At 34.3% G+C, this 17,327-nt stretch overlaps 1 protein-coding gene across 1 annotated transcript in view; it reads right to left on the bottom strand.

Moving 5' to 3' along the window:
• Window positions 1-1,107: 1,107 nt before the first annotated feature.
• TMEM41B (transmembrane protein 41B) overlaps window positions 1,108-17,327 on the bottom strand; it is a 30,476-nt gene continuing 14,256 nt past the window's right edge. The window contains exons 3-7 of the mRNA XM_004279204.3: window positions 15,653-15,781; window positions 6,918-7,011; window positions 6,167-6,271; window positions 4,888-5,026; window positions 1,108-3,467 (exon numbers count right to left, since the gene is read on the bottom strand). Coding sequence (XP_004279252.1) covers window positions 3,298-3,467; window positions 4,888-5,026; window positions 6,167-6,271; window positions 6,918-7,011; window positions 15,653-15,781 — 637 coding nt within the window. The 3' untranslated portion in view covers window positions 1,108-3,297. The remainder of the gene's footprint in view (window positions 3,468-4,887; window positions 5,027-6,166; window positions 6,272-6,917; window positions 7,012-15,652; window positions 15,782-17,327) is intronic.

The raw sequence follows: 17,327 nt of genomic DNA, 5'->3' as shown, positions 1-17,327 counted from the left end.
CGAAGTCACCCAGCTTAGCAAGTTTTCCCCATGTAAGGAAGAAAAAAGAGAAAGAGCAATAATCAGTAGAGTATTGAAACTGCAATAAGATCCACCTTAAAACATCTAAACAGGGCTTCCCTGGTGGTACAGTGGTTGAGAGTCCGCCTGCTGATGCAGGGGACACGGGTTCGTGCCCCGGTCCGGGAAGATCCCACATGCCGCGGAGCGGCTGGGCCCGTGAGCCATGGCCGCTGGGCCTGCGCGTCAGGAGCCTGTGCTCCGCAACGGGAGAGGCCACAGCAGTGAGAGGCCCGCTGTACAGCAAAAAAAAAAAAAAAAAAAAGTTGCACATGCATGTTGGGGAGAGTCCTAGGACCAGTCAGGTGTGAAAAAAGAAACAAGATAATTCGCTAAATGTAAACAAAGACCCGGAAGGGCTGTCCTATATGTGATTGAAATCACCTCTTTATTGCGCTCCTCATTCAGGAAGCCCACACTTCTTTCCAGGCGTCTATTTCTGCCTGGCTTCTAACTTACTGTGCTCCTCCTCATTAGAGAGGATGCCCATACCCTTTCTCTCTGGGTGTGTATTTCTGCCTTACTTCTGTCTTAAACAAACTGCTTCTCTGTGTGCTCTCCCATACGTTGTGCTGTCTTTAATAAACCTTGTACCTGTTTTTACAGTTTTTGCCTCCTTGAACAAGACATTCTTCCTTTCAAACAGGAAAGAGCTAGGGCCACTTAGCTTCTAGCCTCTAGCCCCTGGTGGTCTGGTGGCTACCATTCCTGGTTTTCATCCAGGCTACCTAGGTCCAATTCCTGGGCAGGGAACTAAAATTCTCTCTTCAGGACTGCTCACTGCTCTCTCTGAGATCAATTCCTTTATAGAGAAATTATATATACAGATACTTAAATAAATGTTTACCTGTACTTACTTACCTCTACAATTTAAATTTTAAATGCCTTAAGATTCTCAAAAGCCAACTATAAAAATTAAAGGTTTAAAAAACAATTTCTTTGTTCTTAGAGGTGAAAATGTGCACAGAATTTCAAAAGAATATTTTTATTCAATGAAAGTTTTTTTAAATACAAATACTTCCATGAAATAAATCCCAAGTGCTACACTTAAGTTTTTCAGTACAATTTATTCTTCTTACATTTTAATTTACATTTATTAAGTGTTTTAGAAATATTACACTCAAAGTAATAGAGCTCCAGAGAGAGGCCATTAACTAAGAGGTGAACAGTTTCAGTGTGTCAACTTCCTAGTTAGCCTGCTCGCCTCCCCACTACACATACTTGCCCTCTGGTGGTTATTACTATGTAGCTGTCTTCAAGATGTGGCTGAAGCTTGAATCTACATCTGGCATCAGGCCAAGTCTGTGAATCCATGAATATAGGCCACCAAATGCATTTAGAGTTCAGCCTGCTGAAGGTTCTTTCTTGACAGACAATGATGATGAATGTGGAAAGACTGGCTATTCTCTTGGGAGAAGAAAATATACCTCACCTTAAGTGACAACTACAGTTTTCTAACAGAAAAAATAATCAGCAAAGGGACAGGATCAATGATAAGGATAGGGAAAATACTCTGAGAATAGAGTAAGTACAATATATACATAATGGAATAGTGAGGCTGCTCCTGAGTCCAAACTCTTATTTTTAAAAGTCTGATAAAAATTTACTCAATTACATTTTATACAGTAATATTTAGTGAGCTTTGTCCAAAAAGGCTATGTTTTGTTTGTAAAAATAACAAAAGCTTTATCACTCAGTCTCTGGTCAATAAGAAAGGAAGAAAACCTTGCTAGAAATAACAATAAATAATTTCACACAAAAGTCCAGGTGACATAAGAATAGTATATTAATTAATATATTTTTTTGTATTTACAATAAATCCATTTGTTAATACTGCAATAGAAAAAATAATCAGTCCACATTATGTAGTAGAAACTGGCTTTGAGGCTGATCATACCTCTCACAATAAAAACATACAAGGATTTCTTCCACAGCTAAAGTACTTTCCAACATGACAGTCTTGGGTGAAGGTAAAACTGACAGAGTACTTTATTCTATGTCCTAGAATCAAGCGATCGAGGCTATTACTGTTAAGCAAGCAGCAAAAAGCTGTTTAGTTTTTCCAGGACTATTTAAATAGTAGTTACCATATGAGAATTTAATTTTACTTTGATATAAAAAGTAAAAACCCTAAATAGGGAAACTGCATTAATCAAAAGCAGCCCCAAACAAAAAAGCCATCACTAGAAATGAAACAAGGCATTCTTATGTATCATGCATAAAAAAGGATAATTACATAATACATACTTTAATGACCAGACTAATAAATAAATGAGGTAAATTTTACAGTCATTGGAACAAATAAACTATATTCAACTACTTGAGTGCTGTACTGACACTGCTTTTGTTTCAAAATATAAAGTAACATAATTAATCTAACATCTAAAAACTGCATACTTTGAATGTTTGCTTTTTTGATACCCTTTTGAGATAGTAAAGGGGAACTGTTTAACAAAATATTATCTGAATATAAATTATCAACACCAATATGATACAATTATCATGTCATTGCCATTTTGTATATGCACAGTGGAAATATTTTGAAAGCTAGGAAACAGATGAAAACAGACTGGTCAGAATTTTAAATTTCAGACCAATCCATGATAATCTAGAACAGAAGACAAAAATAAAATTCACTAAATAGATATAACTTGATATCTTTTCCAAATTCAGTAGTCCACTAAGATGCAATTTCAAAACAAGTCTACTACCTCAAAGGTAAAAAGGAAGAAAATGTAAATCTCTTTTGAGCTTTAGTTTTCAAGTTTATGCTCTGAAAGAAGGCTGACATTAGTCAAAACAGCAGCACTGTATCTTTGCTTTTGAATTTTGTATTTGCTTTTCCTATTTTAGTTATAGTATGGAATAGAGAGAAAAATATTAAATTATTAAGTCAAGGGTAAGTATTTACGGCCAGTTCATGAAATATATTGAGTTAATCAGTTGGGTCAAGAATTTCCTACTATGCTGCTACATTTATTATCTATAGCCTTGGAATAGTAATTTAGGAGATGTCTATCGTAACTACTGACAGCACTTTTCATGGTATACCAATTTCCATTTTTATTTCTTCTCTCCTTTGCCACTTAAATACATTATTTTAACCACCAGATAGGAAATTTTATTTTACAAATTCCTGTTTCATTTACTGAAGAGGTGATTTTAACACATAAACCTGCCAATCCTGAGAGATGATGATGATGAAGATGATAGGAAAACTAAAACCCAGAGGATTATTCACTCAAATTTCTGCTTTAGTTTTTTTTGGAAGATGGCTGGCAGAATAGAAAGAAGAGCCAAAATCATTAGAACAAATACTGAGTTCCAGGAAACAGCTTCCCCTGCTGTTGTAAGCTGGTACAATGTTGTTCCTGCCTTAATTGCTACAAAAGAGGGAGGTGCAACACCTAAAATAGAAAGTAAAAACATATGGTAAAAAACAATCATTTTTAAAAATTAAAATACTGTGTGTATACAATTTCTTCTAAGAATATAGTGATTTACAATTGGAAAATTTTAATTTAATTTAAAGACCCTCAAGTTTATTTCCAAATAAAGAATTCAGTCTTTCATAATCACCGCTTAAGGATAATGAATTTAAAAACACAAGGAAAGTCTCCAGAAAATAATTTTACAAAATTTATCAACAGCCTTAAAAAATGAATGTGCTATGATCCACCAATTTCAACTTTAGGAAATATTAATGTATATGAACAAAGATCTAGTCTCAAGGATGCTCATCAAAGAATTATAATAATAAAAATCTGGAAACAATCTAAGTCTTCAAAAATAAGATTGAGTAAATTGTCATTCACCCTTGATAGAGTATACTTAAAAATGAGTGGTAGGAGATACTCAGAAATGGAAAGATACTCAAAATATATGAGTAAAAAGAGCAGTTTATACAAAAGCATGGTGGAACAGCCACATTTTATTAAAAGCCAGAACAAACTGGAAAAATTACTTTAGCCAAAGCTGAAGTTAACTTTATCTCTAGGTATTTCATCTGTAAAATAAGGAGACAGTACAAAAATTCTCTCTTCTGATTCTATAAGTGTAATATTATTTTACAAAATCCAAAATTACCCCTGCTAAGATTTTTTTCCCCACTTTTATAGAGAACCTGCTAAGATTTTTAAGTTTGTCTATAAATTTTTCTAAAAATAGCAATAAAAAATTAAGTATTATCGTAAAGCTTTAACAGTCAATACTTGAGGAATCTGCTCATTTTGTTGGTATCTAAACAATTCACCTTAAATTTGGAAGAAAAGCAGAATACTCTTACTAAAGAACTATCAGAATTCACAAATATATAAATGAATCTTTACACCCACTGATTAATTTCAAAATTAAGTGTTAGCTCCTTGAAAGCAAGAAACTTCTTGTTCATCCTTGCTTTCCCTCAAACTTTCAGTAATGCCCATAATAAGTTCTATGTTAATAAAAAGATAGGATCAATTTTCTATTGAAAATTAAAGTTCAGTATTTCAGTACCTGATTAGAAGACAAAGGAGAAAGTACTCAAAAAAGGCATCTTCAAATTTTTTTTTTCTCTCCACTGAGGGAGAGAATGGAGTTAAAAAGTCCTGCTTAATTCTACATGATTAAAAAAATATCCAGCAGAGAGTGCTCTTGTTTAAAAAAAAAAATTTAAATCAACACAATCCAACAAACATTTCCGAGCATCTATTTATATGGGCCAGGCTCTGTGCCCACCAGTTATATATGGTGCTGGCATGCCTGCAAAGAGCACAAAATCTAGCCCAGCTGGACACTGCTAGACATGTACACAATGAGTTCTAACACAGCATGAACCAGAGGGCTTACCTAGAAAAGTGCCAATAAAAAAAACTTTCAATGGCACGTTTATCACAGGAGATGTAATATTAATAAACCAGTTAGGCAGAAATGGTGTTATTCTCAAAAATATAATGTAGTTAATGAGATGTTCTCTATGACGTTCAACCTGTCACAAGAAAGAAACAAGTTAGGATCAAGATAAAGCCAAGCCTGAAAATAAACTGATTATAAAATACCTTATTTCAAATTCTTATCCCTGATAGCTCAGCATTTACCCAACAGAAATGATCAAATAAGGAGCTTGAAAATGACAATGAACTGCTTATCAAATGTTCATTACCAGAGCTAAATAACATCAGATGAAAGTTTTTAAGATTGTGCTTATAGTGTAATGTTATACTACTAAAGATGGCTCTACATCAGCCTAGATAATATGGCTCAACAACATTTTAAACCTAAAAAGGCAAAATTAAATTTATAACTATATATAAGATAGATATCAAATGACCAACTTTTTAATGCCTTTAACGTCCTGTAATATAAAGGGCTAGTATAGTACATCAATAAACCTGGCCTCCAATTTAAAATTCAGATAATCTTTATGTTAATGTACTTCACATGAGTGAATTCATTCATCATTGATAAATGAGGTTAAACAAGCATATAGAAACATTTAGCTGACTAAATAAAACCACTGATTACAGTTTATACTTCCTAGATCTTGCTACACAAATAGTGATTTTGATTTTGGACAAAATGCTTAATTTCTCTTAATTTCCTAACCTGTAAAACAAAGGGGTAACTTTCTAAAATTCCTCTGATTTAATAGTCTGCTTCTTCTGATTCTTTATAAGAATAAGATTCTTAGCAGTACTATGCTAGACTTTCCTGGGCAGTAGACCTTCTATTTATCACTGCTAGTCTTTGCAGAGACCCTAACGGAAGATAAGTTCTTCCCACTGATGAAATGCATTAAAAGAGTTGGCTGATACAAGTTTTTCAGAGACCCACTGACAGCATCCTGCACCAACACAAAACAGGTGAGGTGTCTAAATATATGGATGCCTTTACATTGACACTTTGACTTTTGTGCTCTGATTGAAGTTATTAGGAATAAAGAATTAAGATTACTGTTACAAAAACATCATATTTGAAATTATTAACATTCATTAATTGCCTACCACTTAATTTTCAAAAGATCATTTTTATCAAAGCCCTGAGTCTGAGTTAATTTATGTAGATATTATACACTGACCCCCCAAGTAGCCAAAGAATTACATCAAATAATTTAAAAATACATGTTTACCTGCTGTGACCATTTTACTGCTTTCTCAGTTAGGTATTTATAGACAACTGGCCTCCCAACTAAATAGGAGAGCATATAGCAGAATGAGGCACCGAGTCCAGAACACTACAAAATAACAAGAACTCATAAGCACTTTGTACTTTTCCATCTTATTCACATGGATATATATTCACCTAAGGCAAACCTCAACTAGTTTCTTTCTTTTGGGGTATGGGGTGGATACTCTGCGTAACATCTCTTGAGCAGAGCAGAAGAACCCATCTGATCTAGTCCTTTCTCTGACCAAATTATAACTAAAATGAGACCAGCTAAAACAAACTGGCACTTGTGATTAAACTTAGTGACGATATCCAAATAGTTAATGTTAGCCAATAGCCTATGAATAAAACTTCAAGAGCAATATTTTTTCAATTCCTATGCTTGAAAACACCACCTCCTGCCATGGGACTTAACTCCTTGGGCCCACCAACATTCTTGGACTATCTGAATTACAAAACAGTATAGAAAGCAAAGGCTAGAACAGAGCCTATAAATGCAATTAAGTCTATGATAACCCTGTTCTAGAAAAAAGCCAAACTATAACATCTCCTTATGGAGGGACTTAACAGATATTACTGTAACATTAACCCCCTTTTAAAACTAATAAGTCTATGCTTCCAGAGACTAGTGGGACTAGGATGCCATCTGCATTCCCATCATTCTATTTAAAGTTATTTCTTTCTAGTCTCCCGATTTCATTTTATATACTTACCAAACAAACAAGAAATAAGGCTAGTGGAAAGGGATAAAGAAACCCTGAGAGTATACTGAGAAATATAGAGCCTGGAATAGCAAATGTTTGCAAGCTGTTAACTTCTAAGTTAAGGATTAAAACATAATTAAATGAATTTTTAAACCACAAATCCAACAATCCAGAAAAAAAGTATCAATACAGAAATTAGATGTTAATAAGATTATATCCATATTTCAGTATTAAAAAAAAGTAAAATTATACCCAAAGTTTAAAAAATACATGATTCTACAGCTGCAATACCTTTATAACCATTTACTAACATTATCGTAAATCAATGCTAATTAGAGTGTGTTACTAAGAGAAAACAAAGACAAATACTGAATGTGTACCAGATAGAGAGGAACTGGGCACTTCAGGGGAAGGGGGGAGGGGGGGACACGGGGCAGAAAAAAGGAAAGAGAACAGAAGTCTTCAGTAATCTTGTAAATGACATGCTTCTCTAATGCACTGGTTTTTTTTTTTTAAAAAAAGGGCTCTTTTTTAAAAAAATTTATTTTTGGCTGCATTGGGTCTTCATTGCTGGGCGCAGGCTTTCTCTAGTTGTGGGGAGCGGGGGCCACTCTTTGTTGCAGTGTGCGGGCTTCTCATTGCGGTGGCTTCTCTTGTTGTGGAGCATGGGCTCTAGGCGCACGGGCTTCAGTAGTTGTGGCACGTGGGCTCAGTAGTTGTGGCTCGCAGGCTCTATAGTGCAGGCTCAGTAGTTGTGGCGTACGGGCTTAGTTGCTCTGTGGCATAGGGGATCTTCCCAGGCCAGGGCTTGAACCCGGGTCCCCTGCATTAGCAGGCGGATTCTTAACCACTGCGCCACCAGGGAAGCCCCTAATGCATTGGATTTTTACTCTCAAATATTTTTAGGAAACATGATTTCTATGGAAATACAGGTACAATATAATGTATAATAATTACTATTTCTAATTTAACTTTTGGACATTTACTTCAACTTACTACTCATTTAAAAAAGAATAAGGGTTACAAAATATAGTAAAGTCACAAATCTTATTTTTAAAACAGAATTATGTTTTTTTCCTGCGTCTCTCTAGTTCCTAGTTTTGGCCTGGACCTCTGCATCACCCATAACGTGATTTACTTGTAAGTCAGACAGACTGAGTGAATTCCTTCAACATCTCTCCCTTCTACTTTAAAATTTCTATCTTTACCCATCCTTCCTTTTTTCCTCTAGTTTCCACTTTACTCTTGTTTTCATTTCACTCTCCTTCTTCCTGAGTTCTTTTATCTTTAACTTCTTGCTCTTGCACAGATCCTTTCTGTATAAAACCACTCAGATGCCTACACACTAAAGAAAACCTAGGCTTTTCCTTGAGCAAGGTATCCTATCCAGTTACTGCCTCTCATCTTCACTGCCTCCCTTGCAACCTGGCTTAACCAACCCTCACTCTACTGAAACCCCCTCCTGGACAAAAGTAATGACTTTTTCTCTTGCATAGGATTAAACATCCTTCAGTGTAAAACTCACCTCCAGTGAACTGTATTTTTCTTCTGTGTTACAGATCATTACTTCTCTAGTTTTTCTCTTCTCCTCACCCTCAAACCTGAGATTTCTCTAACATTCTGTTAGCTAATCTCTCACTTTTCTTTGATAAATTCAGTCATTTCCATGTATATGGATGTACACATGGCTTCAAGCATATGGTGACAGATAGATAGGTAGATAGATAGATAGATATGTAGATAGATAGATGATAGATAACTTTGAATTCTCTATCTCTGATTCAACTTTTCTAATCAAATACCAGTCTCAAATTTCCCAGCAGTCTACTGGATGCCTCCATTAAAAATTTAAACTTAGTTATTTCAGGGCTCTTTAGAATCTTTTAATGGAAAGTCTCAAACACATATGAAAGTAGAGAAACTAGTATTATGATGCCCTATATTCCCATATACAGCTTCAACAATTAACATACAACCAATCTGGTTTTCTCTATATCCTTTACCTTTGATTATATTGAAGCAAATCCAAGACATATCATTACATGTACAACTACATTAATACCTTTAAAAGATAAGGATTCCTTTTCTTTTTAACACAACTATAATACCATTGTCAGAGATTAATTAACCAAAATTCCTAACTATCATAAGTAGCTATTGAGTGTGCTCACAATTCCCAAGAGAGTCTTAATTTTTTTTTTTTTTTGGATAGCTGGTTTGTTCAAATCAGGACAAAAAAGGTCCACACATGGTATTTGCTCTCCACAGCACTTAACTACAGGTTTGGTTCTTTTTTTTTGGTCTTGTTGAAGAAACTGGGTCATTTGCAGGATTTAACAATTTTTGAACTTTGCCTATTGTATCCCTTAGGGTGGTTTAATATGTTCTTTTGTCATTTTTTTAAAATTAATTTTTATTGGCGTATAGTTGATTCACAATGTTGTGTTAGTTTCTGCTATACAGCAAAGTGAATCAGTTATACTTATACCTATATCATTCCGCTGTCATTTACCTTATAGTGTTAACAAAGCCATTCTCTCTGCATGGGGATATAATTTGACCTTAACTTTCCAGCTTTGTATAGATTTTTATTTCTTTTCTCTAACACTGAAAAATCTTGGTTCTTAATGTCATAAACATAATTAGCTATTTCCTTTACATACTATTAAGTATATATATACACACATATATATACACACATGTGTGTATATATATATATACTAGATACATTAATATCACATATTTTAAAATTTCAGAACAATATAGCAACTGAAAATAGTTTAAGATTTCTTTCAAATCTTTTGTCCTTAAGATTTATCCCAGAAGGGACACACAGCCAAATTACTTTTTTCAAGGGAAAAATTTGAAATAATTCTTCTAGATAGTCAAATCCCCATCAACTCAATATATTGTTAAATTTGTTTCATTTTGCTTTAGATTGTTTAATTTTTTTAAATTTTGTTAAAATATACATAACATAAAATTTACCATCTTAACCATTTTTAAGTGTATGGTTCAATAACATTAAGTACTTTCACACTGTTGTGCAAGCAATCTCCAGAACTCTTCTCATCCTGCAAAACTGAAACTCTATACCCCTTAAATAACATTCCCCCCTCCCACCTCCCCCAACTCCCTGACAACCATCCTTTTACTCTCAGTCTCTATGAATTGGGCTACTCTAGGTACTTCATGTAAGTGGAATCATATAGCATATCTTTGTGATAGGCTTAGTTTGCTTAGCATAATGTCCTTAAAGTTCATCCATGTTGTAATATGTTTCAAAATTTCCTTCCTTTTTAAGGCTGAATAATATTCCATTGTATGTATATACCACACTTTGTTTCATTCATCCATTAAAGGACACTTGAGTTGTTTCCGCCTTTTGGCTACTGTGAATAATGCTGCTATAAACATGGGTGTGCAAGTATCTCTTGAGACCCTGCTTCCAATTCTTTCAGGTATACACCCAGAAATGGGACTGCTGAATCTTATTTTTAATTTTTTGAGGAAATGCCATATTGTTTTTCACAGCAGCCAAACCATTTTATGCTCCCATCAACACTGCACAGGGATTTCAATTTCTTCATATCCTCACCAACACTTGTTACTTTCTGGTTTTTTTTTTCTTTTTGATTAGTAGCCATCCTACTAACGGGTGTGAGGTTACTTTAGATTTTTAACATTTCTGTTTCTGTTTTCAATTTGATTTAATTGGTTTTATAATTACGTGAAATATTTATTTGGTTCTAAAGTCAAATCTATACAATAAAATACACTTAGAGAAGTTTCACTTCCATCCCTGTTTCATCTCTCTCCATAGGTAAACATTTTTATTCGTTTTTAAAAATATCCTTTCTTTTGTCATCCACAGCTCAAAAGTCCTCAACGACTATCCAATACCAAATCAATATTCTATATTCCTTAGCCTGTACTCAAACTTCTCTACAATCTGAGTGCAATGTCTAGCCTACCTTCCTAAACTTATTTCTCAAATCCTCCCCTTCTCACATCCTATATACCAACAAAACTGGACGACTGATCACTTCCTAACCATGCCCTGTGCTTATAAGCTCTGATCTAGACTTGCTTTGTCTAGAATGACTATACCGTATCTCTATCCATAATTCCCATTATTCCAGATGGAAATAGTTGTTTTGGTTTTGAATGCTTAAAACACTAGATTGTACTTAGCATATAATTAGTACTTTCTGGTTAAATGGATGAAAGCTAAAGTTAAAATAAGTAATTATAATGTAAAAAGTAATTAACATACAAGAGTTTGAAATAGGTGTTACCAATGAAAGTACTAGTACTGCACTGCTGAATACAATGGCCACTAGCTACATGTGGCTGTGGGGAAGAGACACTAAAATGTGCCAGGTCTGAACTGAGATGTGCTATGAGTGTGAAATATACACATTTTAAAGAATTGGTACAAAAAAAAGAATGTGAAATAGTAATAATTTTTATGTGGTTTCATGTTGAAATGATATCTTTGACATTTCAGTTCAAGTAAAATGTATTAAAATTAATTAAAATTAATTTATTCTTACTTTCCTTAATGCGCTAACTAGAAAATTTTTAAGCTGCATGTAGCTCACATTATACTTCTATTAATGAGCGCTGTACTTATTATACGCCCAAAGATAAGTCTTCTCCTTTGTTCACTGAGTTTAAAAAGTACCTTTTTAACACTCAGAGCTTAAGATTCTAGAGTGTAAAATAAACAGAAAATTATAAGAAAATATATAGATTTAACAAATTATCCTATAAAAAATCTAAAACAGGGGCTTCCCTGGTAGTGCAGTGGTTAAGAATCCACCTGCCAATGCAGGGGACACAGGTTCGATCCCTAGTCCGGGAAGATCCCACATGCCATGGAGCAACTAAGCCGGTGAGCCACAACTACTGACCCTGCACTCTAGAGCCCACAAGCCACAACTACTGAGCCCATGTGCCACAATTACTGAAGCCCACATGCCTAGAGCCCAAGCTCCACAACAAGAGAAGCCACAGCAATGAAGAGTAGCCCCCGCTTGCCGCAACTAGAGAAAGACGTGCAAAGCAACAAAGACCCAATGCAGCCAAAAATAAATAATAAATTAATTTTTTAAAAATCTAAAACAATGCAGAATCACTACAATACCTTAATTATTAAGCAAATAGTAACCATATGCAATAAAACCTGCTGAATTGACAATATTAACCAATGATTCATTTAAAATTGAAAATTTTAAACCAAATGTATTTTATAATAATAAACCTATTCCTATCCTTTTTTAAAAAATATATTTATTTAATTAATTTATTTGGTTGTGCTGGGTCTTAGTTGTTGCATGCATGTGGGAGCCAGTTCCCTGACCAGGAATCAATCCCGGGCCTCCTGCACTGGGAGCGTGGAGTCTTAACCACTGCACCACCAGGGAAGTCCCTATTCCTATACTTTTAATTCACTTTCTACAAGTCACTTTCTTTTTTTCTACTAATTTACATATGGATATTAAGACAACTAGGCTACAACATTTATTCTGCCATAGATGGTCTAGATTCACTTATGCTAACTGGCTCTCTGGCCCTGTGGATGGGTATCCCCTTTATCCCTCAGCTATGAATCCTTCCAAAGCTAGGGGGCAAAATGGGGCAGAAAAAGATGACTTTCCAAAGTAAATAGAAACTATATGCCTCATTCACAAAATGTTCACAAAAACCTTACAAAAGACAAATGAAAGGGCTGAACCAAATGTTTCTTATTTGGGGAAAATTTTTTTTTTCTATGGTACGCAGGCCTCTCACTGCTGCGACCCCTCCCACTGCGGAGCACAGGCTCCGGACGCACAGGCTCTGGACGCACAGGCTCAGCGGCCATGGCTCACGGGCCCAGCCGCTCTGCGGCATGTGGGATCCTCCCAGACCGGGGCACGAACCCTTGTCCCCTGCATCGGCAGGCGGACTCCCAACCACTGCGCCACCAGGGAAGCCCTGGGGAAAATATTTTTTATGGTTAAAGTTTATAAATGCAAAATAACCTACAAGCCTAACACTTTAGTTTTTACAGATAAGTGATGAAATGGGAAGTAGGAAAAGGCAGCAGGTGTGAATTTCTTAGAACAGTCAGTATATAATTAAATTACTTTACAAATAACTGTTCCAAAGAACTGTGGAAAGACAGGTGCATAATAATCATTCTTCAAATTACCCCCAAATTTGAATTTTTCTAATAAATAGGGAGGATAATGACAAAGTGCCCACACATAGCACACTATCTAAATATAAATGTTATCTTCACCAGTTGGGTAAAGGAGTAATGTTTGTATTAGCAGCAAAAGCTATTATAACCGTACTTGTCACTAAGTTGTTTATGCCAGGAATAACTGGTCCAATGTGTTTTAAGTATACACTCAAAACATCTGCATAAGGAGGTAAATACAGGAACATCTATATGTTAAATACATAATATCTAATCCAATAAAAATCCAAGAAAATAAAATGCTATTGAATTTTATGAGAAAAAAATTTTAGCTGAAAAGTTCAAAAAACCAAAAGAAATTCAGGAAATAAGAGAGGAAGCAAGAATAGAAATATTTTGAGAGAATTAACAAAATAATTAATATGCCTTTCAGAAAGCTGATTTGGAAAAGGAAAATGATTACCTTTACAACATCAAGAGTTAATGTCGACATTTCTCCAAAGAAGATATACAGATTGCCAACAAACACATGAAAGGATGTTCAACATCACTAATTATTAGAGAAAGGCAAATCAAAACTACAATGAGCTATCACCTCACACCAGTCAGAATGGCCATCATCAAAAAATCTACAAACAATAAATGCTGGAAAGGGTGTAGAGAAAAGGGAACCCTCTTGCACTGTTGGGGGGAATGTAAATTGATACAACCACTATGGAGAACAGAATAGAGGTTCCTTAAAAAACTAAAAATAGAACTACCATACGACCCAGCAATCCCACTACTGGGCATATACCCTGAGAAAACCATAATTCAAGAAGAGTCATGTACCACAATGTTCACTGCAGCACTATTTACAATAGTCAGGACATGGAAGCAACCTAAGTGTTCATCGACAGATGAATGGATAAAGAAGATGTGGCACATATATACAATGGAATATTACTCAGCCATAAAAAGAAATGAAATTGAGTTATTTGGTGAGGTGGATAGACCTAGAGTTTATCATACAGAGTGAAGTAAGTCAGAAAGAGAAAAACAAATACCGTATGCGAACACATATATATGGAATCTTAAAAAAAAAAATGTTCTGATGAACCTAGGGGCAGGACAGGAATAAAGATGCAGATGCAGAGACTTCCCTGGTGGTGCAGTGGTTAAGAATCCGCCTGCCAATGCAGGGGACACTGGTTTAAGCCCTGGTCTGGGAAGATCCCACATGCTGTGGGGCAACTAAGCCCGTGCACCACAACTACTGAGCCTGCGCTCTACAGCCCGCGAGCTACAACTACTGAGCCCACATGCCACAACTACTGAAGCCCGCATACCTAGAGCCCATGTTCCACAAGAGAAGCCACTGCAATAAGAAACCTGCACACCACAAGGAAAAGTAGCCCCCACTCGCCACAACTAGAAAAAGCCTGTGCATAGCAATGAAGACCCAACACAGCCATAAATAAATAAATTAATTAAATAAATTAAAAAGATGCAGACGTAGAGAATGGACTTGAGAACACAGGGAGGGGGAAGGGTAAGCTGGGACGAAGTGAGAGAGTGGCATTGACATATATACACTACCAAATGTAAAATAGATAGCTAGTGGGAAGCAGCTGCATAGCACAGGGAGATCAGCTCCATGCTTTGTGACCACCTAGAGGGGTGGGATAGGGAGGGTGAGAAGGAGACACAAGAGGGAGGATATGGGGATATTTGTATACATATAGCTGATTCACTTTGTTATACAGCAGAAACTAACACAACACTGTAAAGCAATTATACTCCAATAAAGATGTTTAAAAAAAAAAAAGAGTTAATGTCTTTCATTAACCAAGAAGATTATAAAAATATGTTGGATTAGAATAAAAGATACAAAAATTAGAAATTAACGTCCACAAATTGGAAGGCTAATCACCAGTTGCATAGGCAGTTTGAAAATATGTAGAAAGAATAAAGCAATTTTCCTGTCTAGTTAAAATACAACATATATTTCTATATAAAACAAAGAAATACATACTAAGAACTGTAAAAAAAAAAAATTCATATCCTTTACATGACTAGTTACTCTCATAGGATTTTTTACCAAGAAAACCATCAAATGGAAGAAAAAAATCATGAGCAAATGATTCATAACACAACATCTAGAAAAGTAAAAATTAAATACAAATTATATCTTCAAACCTAAGGGAATTTTTTTAAATTTATGGTATGGTGATTATTAATTCAAAATTATTTAAATTAAGACAATCAATTAACTAATAAAATAATCCTAAATAAAATGATTATCTTGAATAATACAAAGGAAAGAAAAAAAGTTTATAACTGAAATAAGCAGAAAATAGAAAAACTGGTAATAAATATTCAGAAATGACAACTGACTTGAAGAGAAAGGATTAAAGTGAGAATTTTTTCATTCTCATTTTTCAATATTTTATTTAAGGTTATACTGCATTAAAATTTTTTAAAAGGAAAAATAGTTACATATAACTGAGCAGCAGATCTTTTAAAACCTTTTTCTTAAACAAAACTAGAAAACATTTTTCAGTTAAAAGGATACAAAATATATGTAGCAAAGTAAGCTACAAGTACTTGAACATAAAAGGTGTCCTTATATTTGGATAAAACTTTTCCTAGAGCCTTGGCATCATCCATATCTCTGGGAACCTTCATATTCATTCTTTCTTCTCTAAAGAAATAAAGTGAAAAAAAATTTTAAATAGAAATTTGCCAAGATAATTCATATCAAAGTCAAGTTCAAAACATGAAGTTCTATCCAAAATGATTTGATGCCTTGATCTGTAATATGCTAAGCATAAATTCACAAAATTTAAGTTCAAAGTCTATAAATTATTTGTTTTTTAATGTTTTAATATAATTTCATGAGATATGTAATCCATTTGAAAATTCAGGATGACCCAAACTAAAGGTTAAAAAGCATTTGCTCAAACACTGGAGTAAATTTTGAATTAAGAAATGAACCACTGATGTTAGCATATTTAAAACATACTGAACATCATTTTGGGTAATCCTCATGATAAACTGAAGTCAATAATCAATTACAACTGAAATTAAGTAAAAATTTCAATGAATTTATAGTTCACATCTTTTCTTGAATATCCCAGCTCAAAGTTCAGATAAAAACTTAAAACACTTGTCACTTTCTATTAATTTTACTTTATATTTGGTGCCTTGTTTGGAACTGAATGTTCTGTTTATAAAAGCCCCAAATAATCATCTTTGTGTTTAATGTATATTGTACCCATTTATTGTACCCAGTTGTTTACATGATGAAATTTAACTAACCTTGCAAAACAATGACAGAATGTTGTTTAAGTCCTATAAAAATAGCAGGTGAACTAAAATGGGTTTTCTCATTTATAAATTTAAAAGCTTAAAAAAGCTCTTTATAGGCGTGTGCATGCATCTCACACATATACACACATCGAAAGAAATAGGCAGAATATAAAAGATTTATAACAGCATATTATTATACGAAAGTGTTATATTTCTTAGAGCAGATTGGGATCCAAAACAACCTTTATCTACACTCTATGTTCTTTCCCTCTTTCAGTCAGCTCTTTATTTCCTACTCCTTTGATTAAAAAGAGAAAAGATCTAAAATTCAATGATACTAATATTAACATAACAATATAACATGCTATCCTCCCAAAGGCATTTACATTCACGTAAGAAATCAAAGTATTAAAATAAAAATAAGTTTAACTATAAAATTTCAAGCATAAGAAAGTGTTAATGAAAGAAATTTAGAGGAAACAGGAACTTCCTTATACCCTGAAATCACATTTCACAGTTATCCATCACCACACCAAGCTGGCCCTGGTTGAAAGTCTAACTACATTTTAGTAGTCTCTGATGTAATCTATCATTACCCAAGGGTGTTGTTATTGTGGTTGAATAACCCAGGGATATTTAATCCTCATAAAGTATGTTTCAGGTCTATAATCTTTTCCCTAAAATTCAAAAACCTCTGAAAACCAAAAGTTCTTTATAATCTGTCAGCAAAAATTGACCCACACTTATATACAGTTTTTCATAGTCTTCTATAATACAGGTTTCACTGTAAAAATATTAATGTATTTGATTATGGGGTGCTACCCCAGATCCTGCTGGAGATACTACATAATATACAGTATTTATTCCATGTTATCTTTCCAAAATAGAAAAGTCCTAAATTCTGAAATACGTTTCACTCCCAAGGTTTTTGTTATGGA

Source organism: Orcinus orca, chromosome 8 (assembly GCF_937001465.1).
Source record: "Orcinus orca chromosome 8, mOrcOrc1.1, whole genome shotgun sequence".
Taxonomy (NCBI): Eukaryota; Metazoa; Chordata; class Mammalia; order Artiodactyla; family Delphinidae; genus Orcinus; species Orcinus orca.
Note: the sequence above shows the minus strand (reverse complement) of the source record. Positions and strands in the feature narration are given on the sequence as shown.